This window comes from Schistocerca piceifrons, chromosome 6, assembly GCF_021461385.2.
Source record: "Schistocerca piceifrons isolate TAMUIC-IGC-003096 chromosome 6, iqSchPice1.1, whole genome shotgun sequence".
Classification (NCBI taxonomy): domain Eukaryota; kingdom Metazoa; phylum Arthropoda; class Insecta; order Orthoptera; family Acrididae; genus Schistocerca; species Schistocerca piceifrons.
In genome coordinates this window covers 485,345,116-485,352,909 of record NC_060143.1, presented here as the reverse complement: position 1 = coordinate 485,352,909, position 7,794 = coordinate 485,345,116, and the positions used below count along the sequence as shown (strand labels likewise).

Below are 7,794 nucleotides of genomic sequence, written 5' to 3'. Positions count from 1 at the left end.
CTTTCGTTTTTTCCTCTCCTCCCGCCTTGTTTTTCCCCCTCCTCCAGGTCCCCCCCCCCATCTGCCTTTGGCTCGGGAGTGTCAACTTTGTGCCACCATTTTCGTGCAGTGTTTTACAGTGGGTGTTCCATGTTGTGTCTTTTGGGTAGTGTTGCGAACCGCCATCATACTGTCGCTGGGTGTCATTTTTTATCTCTTGCGAACAAAAACCAGACTGTCACCATGTTTTTTAATTGTGTGTCTACTATGTTACTTGTCTGATTCCTGTGCATTTTATTAACATTGCCAACCCCTTTGCTTTCTGTTTTAACTTTCCGCATTTTTCCGGCATTTTAGACTTTAAGTCACTGTTGTATCGCCTGTTTTTCTTGTTTCTTTTCCTCTTCCGTTTTTAAAAAAGTCTGTAGGCTGTAGAGCAGCATACTAAGCTGCTGCCAGCACGCCCCCTTCGGGGGGAATTGAAAATCAATAATGAAAAAAAAAAAAAAACATGCGGATCTTGTCAGTCGTACCTAGCCACCAGCGAGGTTCAACCACCTGATGATGTCCGACAGTTGCTCCGAGGAAATATTGTGGGATTTGCACAACGTCATCCGGCGGCAGACACGTGAAGACTATTTACAACATCCGGAATGTCGTATCGAAATTGCCTTTGACGTAATGTACGTTGGGACACAGCGTCTCGTTTTGTAGAAATTTCTGATTGGTCTCTGAAGTTTTGTCAGTAAATTTCGCTCACACTCGAATACCTAAGAATTCGCAGTGTTACGAGAATGGTTTGTGGAGGTCGTGCACCATCTATAAGGAACTCGTTCCTTCGAGTAAGGTTCATCCTCGCTGGCTAGGTTAGTGGTCCTCGGTCCCAGAGAGTGGTCACGCTTTCTCTGACTGTGCGACGGGATCGTACATTTCGTGGCGCGCAGACTTCTTCGCGCCACCGTTCAGCTCCGCTACGATGTCGGCAATCGGCCGACCCTTCGTCTCTGGCAGGAAGAAGAAGATGTACACGTTGGAGGCCAGGGTGCAGGCGGCAAACAGCCAGTAGGAGCCGTAGATGTCCAGCCAGGCGAGCATGTACACGTAGGCCTTGAGCACCGCGAAGGCGGCCAGCAGGAAGGTGGGGATGCCGATGGAGATGGCGATGTGCGCCATGTCGGGCGCGAACATCTCGTTGAGGATGACGAAGACGAGCGCGGCGATGCCCAGGTTGCAGGCGGCGACGAAGAGCGAGAGCGACGCCACGGGCAGCCACCAGACGGGGGAGACGTCGAGGCCGAGCCGCTTGGCGTAGAAGTAGCCGCCGAGCGCGGCGAGGCAGCCGGCGACGGCGGCGTTGGAGGCCAGCAGCAGCGGGCGGCGGCCGGCGCGGTCCACCAGCTGCGAGGTGAGCGCGCTGGCGGCCAGCTGCAGCGCGGCCACCACCACGGCCGCCCACGCAGCCGGCACGCTGCTGCCCGCCTCCGAGAACAGCTCCACCGCGTAGTTCATCACGATGAAGTTGCCGCACAGCTGCAGGTTCGCGATCAGCACCAGCACCTGCGGCAGCAAACAGTCCCGTGTCGCGTTAACAGCGTACGTCACCGCGCGTGTCATCAAGTGGTTCAAATGGCTCTGAGCACTATGGGACTTATCACCTGAGGTCATCAGTCCCCTAGAACTTAGAGCTACTTAAACCTAACTAACCTAAGGACATCACACACATCCATGCCCTAGGCAGGATTCGAACCTGCGACCGTAGCAGCAGCTCGGTTCCAGACTGAAGCGGCTAGAACCGCTCGGCCACAGCGGACGACAAGGAGGTTACCATTGCAGGTTGATATATCTCGCACGCAGTGTCATCGTGTACTAAAAGATATGAAATTAAAAGCGTATCGTGTGAGTATAGCGCAAGAGTTGAAATCTGAGGACCAGGAGAAAAGAGTTCATTATTGCAACTAGCTGTTAACATCTGTTGATAACGATTACTAGGACCACTTGCTTCACTTCATGTCAGATGAGACAGGGTTTCATTTGTCAGGTTATGTCAACTCCCAGAATTGCAAATACTGGTCGCAGGACAACCCTCATATATTCTGCATGGAGAACCTCTCCAATCAGAGAAGATTCGAACGTTAGACGTACCTGTTTTGTGTGTGGGATACCCTTTGTAATTGAATTTAATTCGTAAGAGGTAAAAGCGTTGTTGCGGCAAGTGCCATCGCTCCGATAACCTAATTTAAAAAAAAAAAAAGTTTCAAATGGCTCTGAGCACTATGGGACTTACCATCTGATGTCATCAGTCCCCCAGAACTTAGAACTACTTAAACCTAACTAACCTAAGGACATCACACACATCCACGCCCGAGGCAGGATTTGAACCTGTCACCCCAGCAGTCGCGCGGTACCAGACTGAAGCGCCCAGAACTGCTCGGCCACAGCGGCCGGCACCTAATTTAAACAAATGAAGAAAACAGTCTCGATCGCAATGGAACATTAGTTTTCAATGTGTGTTTCACATGTCGTTTTCTTTGTACAATGTATTTAATTTCCTGTACCATCGGACTAAAACGTAATGTACGTATCTTGGGTCCTGTTGTCTGATGCCTGCCGCAGTTTCTGCACTCATAGTTTGAAACACGTATGTATTCAGTGTATTCATTGACAGCGATGGCGAGGCATGACAGAATCTCTGACCAGAGAGTTATTTATCGTTGCTAGTCTGCGCTTGACCGCGCGAGAGTTCAGTTGCAGTTGTGAGTTGGACTCAGTCGTAAGTTGTGTGTGAGGAGTCGGCAGTAGCTGTAGCGAGTGGACGGTTGTACTGAGCGGGCGTCGACATGGGTCTCTGGTCACGGTTCTGGACGAGGTATATTGTTATCGAAGGTAATGAAGCAGCATTGCGCTCAGCTACTGACATATGTTAATTGTAATTAATTTGTTCAAGAATTGCCCCAATAATAATTTTCTTTTAAAGTACCCTTTTTAAAGAAAAAGATTCATTTCAAGTTAAATAATATTTCCTATGCATTCCCTCCAAGAATCAAAATTAAACATGGGCCAGCATTGCACGGAGCTGTGCCGAAAAATAAGAGCAGATATAGATGCAGTTTACTGAGGTAAGAATATTGGTTTTTGTGTTCAGGTTTAATTATTGCACAGGGCCGAAGGTCAGCGCAGCTGCCCTTAAAAAATTTATCAGGTTCATCTTAACGTTAATTTTGTGGGGACTTAATATTTTTGCACAATTTCATTATCATTGTCATCGTATTTTATGCGGGGAGGTTACAAGTTGCTCCCCGTTTGGCTGCGTTCACGTTTCCTGTCCTTTAAATTCAATAAAGGCGCCGACGTCTCGGGAGGTCAACCGTCATTCATGTAACGTGTCCGATTGCTCCGCACTCGGCGTTATAGGCAGCGATAGCTGCTGCGTAGGCTGACGTTCGCCCCCGTAACTCTGGTGCTGTTGTTCTCGGTCTGCAACGTCCTGTATACTATACAGCATACATCGGAGACTGTGTAAAGGATTCCGGAAGACAATACACTGACGATGGAAGCCCGTGTCCGACACCGTCAGCTACAACGGTAGCAGAGCATCGCATTCACAGAAGACAAGGCCAGCCTACGCGGCAGCTAGCTCACCTGCTCCACTGCCGGTCGTGGCAGTTAAGTCGCGATCACTGGGTATCAGTATTTCGACCTCCCCACGGTCCGTTCGCGTACAACGTCACCCTATCTGCTGTAAGGGAGGCAATGCGGTAGGAGCCCGCCTCTATAGTTACGACGCTCTGTAGTATCGTTGAATGACACGGGTGCCAACCTCATTTTGTTCCTCAAAATACCGTCTACATTCCATCGAAGTCTGTCGGTGTAATTTGGGAGTAACCTGTGTATAGGCCTACAATGTGTTTTAACTTGAGGCAACTAAATATCTCGAAACCGACGCTCCATACATGAAATGGTTCAAATGGCTCTGAGCGCTATGGGACTTAACATCTGAGGTCATTAGTCCCCTACAACTTAGAACTACTTGAACCTAACTAACCTAAGTACATCACACACATCCATGCCCGAGGCACGATTAGAACCTGCGAGCGTCGCAGTCGCGCGGTTCCGGACTGAAGTGCCTAGAACCACTCGGCCACATCGGCCGGATGGTTATACGTAAGAAGCTAATATTATTAAAGGGAAGGATCGTGCGTGTTACAACCAGCCATGTGTTAAGCACACATCACATGATCAAGTTTGTATTTTCAAATCGGAACCCCGACATTTTATTGCAAATACGTATTCTACACCGAAAAATTCGTACAGTTTACTCAAACCATTGTTCCCCGTTCGCGGTAGGTGGCGCTGTAATCGACAATTATCAAGTGTGCCTGTTTGCGCAATTAAGAACCAACGCAGTTTACTTTGCATTTAATTTACGATGTAAATGTAATCCTTTGCGTTTTAACCGTTGATAACGATGTTCAAAAGTTACGTTTGTTGTTGTCGTCTTCAGTTCAGAGACTGGTTTGATACAGCTCTCCATGCTACTCTCTCCTGCGCAAGCTTCTTCATCTCCCAATACCTACTGCAACCTACATCCTTCTGAATATGCTTAGCTTATTCATCTCTTTGTCTCCCTCTACTATTTTTACCCTCCACGCTGCCCTCCAATACTAAATCGGTGATCCCTTGACGCCTCAGAATATGTCCTACCAACCGATCCCTTCTTCTAGTCAAGTTGTGCCACAAACTCCTCCCCAGTTCTATTCAATACCTCCTCATTAGTTATGTGATCTACCCATCTAATCCTTAGCATTCTTCTGTAGCACCACATTTCGAAAGCTTGTATTTTCTTTTTGTCTTAACTATTTATCGTCCACGTTTCACTTCCATACATGGCTACTCTCCATACAAATACTTTCAGAAACGACTTCCTGACACTTAAATCATTACTCGATGTTAACAAATTTCTCTTCTTTAGAAACGCTTGCCTTGCCATTGCCAGTCTACATTTTATATCCTCTCCACTTCGTACATCATTCGTTAGTTTGCTCCCCAAATAACAAATCTCATTTACTACTTTAAGCGTCTCATTTCCTAATCTAATACCATTAGCATCACCCCATTTAATTCGGCTACATGTCATTATTCTCGTTTTGCTTTTGCTGATGTTCATCTTATGCCCTCCTTTCAAGACACTGTCCATTCCGTTCAGTTGCTCCTCCAAGTCCTTTGCAGTCTCTGACGGAATTACAGTGTCATCGGCGAACCTCAGTGTTGTTATTTCTTCTCCATGGATTTTAATACCTACTCGGAATTTTTCTTTTGTTTCCTTTACTCCTTGCTCAATATACAGATTGAACAACATCGGGGATAGACTACAACCATGTCTCACTCCCTTCCCAACCACTGCTTCCCTTTCATGCCCCTCGACTCTCATAACTGCCATCCGGTTTCTGTACAAATTGTAAATAACCTTTCGCTTCCCGTATTTACCCCTGCCACCTTCAGAATTTGAAAGAGAGTATTCCAATCAACATTATCAAAAGCTTTCTCTAAGTCTACAAATGCTAGAAACGTAGGTTTGCCTTTCCTTAATCTTTCTTCTAAGATAAGTCGTAGGGTCAATATTGCCAAACTGATCTTTCCCGAGGTCGATTTCTACCAGTTTTCCATTTGTCTGTAAAGAAGTCATATTAGTATTTTGCAGCCGTGGCTTATTAAACTGATAGTTCGGCAATTTTCACACCGTTACTTAAGTGTTGTAAATGTGATTGTGCCATACAATTAATATGGCCAGCATTCACATTTTTGGCAAATAAGCTACTTTTATGGTAGTGTATTTTTCTGTTCCCTACTGCGTTGTTTGTGATGAGTCCCCAAACCGTCAAAATGGTTGATTTCGATGGTCTCCCTTGAGCCCCACTATCAGAGTAACTGATTTAGGTTTGAGTTTCCGCCCAACCGCCGCAACTCTTGCACTGGCCCCTACGCGGCTACCTGCGGAATACAGACGATAATCGTCTTAACAAGGTAAACTGTCCATAAAGTGATAGTCACACGAGCACCTGCCATGGATACGCTCCGAAAAACGAACACCTCAATGCTAAGAGGCAAGGGGACTCACCGAAATCAAGCATCCCGATGGGGACAGAAATGTAGTACATCCAAGGCCTACAGTAAATGTCGAACTCGAACATTAATATGGACTGTTAGAACCAAATGTTCACATTTACATCGTACATGGAATGTGGAGCCAAATGTGTCGGTTCTTAATTGCAAAAATAAGCAAACGGAATATTTCTCGATTACAGCGCATCTTCCACGAATGGAAAACAAAAATGTGAGTAGGTAGGAGGGATAGTTAACTGGTGCCCTGTTGTAGCGCAGACAGGTATCCTCTTTGCTAATATTAACTTTTCACGTACAACATTTTCTTAGTACGATGCGTCGCTTTTCCTTTGCTGATAATAGAACGAAGAAGATGTCACTAATACAATGTCTAGTGCTGATCCTGTTAAACACAGGTAAGTAATATGGAAGGGAAATATATAATTTATAGTAAGGAAAAAAACTAATTCATATAACTTCTGATCATTTAATATTTCTCCAGTGGTTCCTCCAATGTGTTGTGGTAGCGTCGGCTTACAAATTAAAAAAAAAATCTGATGACCATTTATCTGCTTATATGATTGTTAATACCACACATAAAACTCTCGTGTGTGCGCACCCAAAGATAGTTGGTGAGGCAACAGAATTTGAAGTGAGTCCTGTCAAACCACCAGAGCTCGAGGCTCGAATCACCCGATAGAGCCAGAAACGATGGCGTGGACCACCATGTTATAGGTACGAAAAGATCAGTCATCCAGCCCAACTGGGAAGCAGATCACACAGTCGGCATTTGCCTCAACAGTTCTTGAAAATGTTGCACCGGGATTTTAGTAGAAAATCAGTAATCCTTTTGCAAACTAAGAATTAGGAATTTAACGAGAATACTGAAATTGATCTGGTTAAAAACTCGCGTCTCAGAGCGATCAAGGCCTGCAGAGCTGCAGTTACCAACAGGAATTTACTGTGTCGCCCATCAGGAGCTAATGTTCTCCAATGGAGACCTGTGCTGCTACCTCCGCAGCCCAACAACCAGAGGCTTCTACTTCCGAATCTAAAACCTGGATGAACCTACTACTTCTTTTCTTAGCTTCACTTTGGATCAGCATAACAAACGCGCAAGACAGTTTGCTACACAGTCGAGTAGAAACAACAATTTATCTGCCAATCAGGCGAGAGAGATTTTTAGTTTATATCTCCACTACATTAAAGTTTTTAGGCTACCCAATGGTGCAGAGAGGAACTGACTTTCTATCATCCCCTCCTGACGAGATCACAAGAAAATTTTCCACGAACGATCACTAGAGAGAGAGAAAGACAAGGAGCACGGAAAACAGTGCATCTTTGCTCAATCTATTCTCCTGGCGCTAGCCTGTCAAGGAATGTGGATACTTTTACAGAATGTCCTTGCGTCATAGCTAAAAAGAGGGTTTCTCTTTCCACTAACTAACCTGAGACGCGTCCAAGCATCTACCGAGAAGACACATTCGTTCAGCGCCAATTCTTCTGGCACCATCAGGTCGGCATGTCCAAAAGGATCAGTCTCAAGACAAGAAAAAGGTACGTAACTATGTTCACGTCCAGTCTTGCCATCGCCTATAGCTCCGTGCCTGCAAGACATCTCTGAACTCACCTCAGACTACTGGAGGAACATGCAACTATTATCTCGGACAACGCCAGAGGAGTGCCTCCGCCTATACAAAACTCCCTTCACAAAGT

At 45.9% G+C, this 7,794-nt stretch overlaps 1 protein-coding gene across 1 annotated transcript in view; it reads right to left on the bottom strand.

The window, feature by feature from the left end:
- Positions 1-873: 873 nt before the first annotated feature.
- The window catches only part of LOC124803399 (facilitated trehalose transporter Tret1-like), a 134,550-nt gene continuing 127,629 nt past the window's right edge, over positions 874-7,794 (bottom strand). Inside the window, exons 5-6 of the mRNA XM_047264583.1 lie at positions 1,366-1,536; positions 874-1,281 (exon numbers count right to left, since the gene is read on the bottom strand). Of these exons, the coding sequence (XP_047120539.1) occupies positions 874-1,281; positions 1,366-1,536 (579 nt within the window). The remainder of the gene's footprint in view (positions 1,282-1,365; positions 1,537-7,794) is intronic.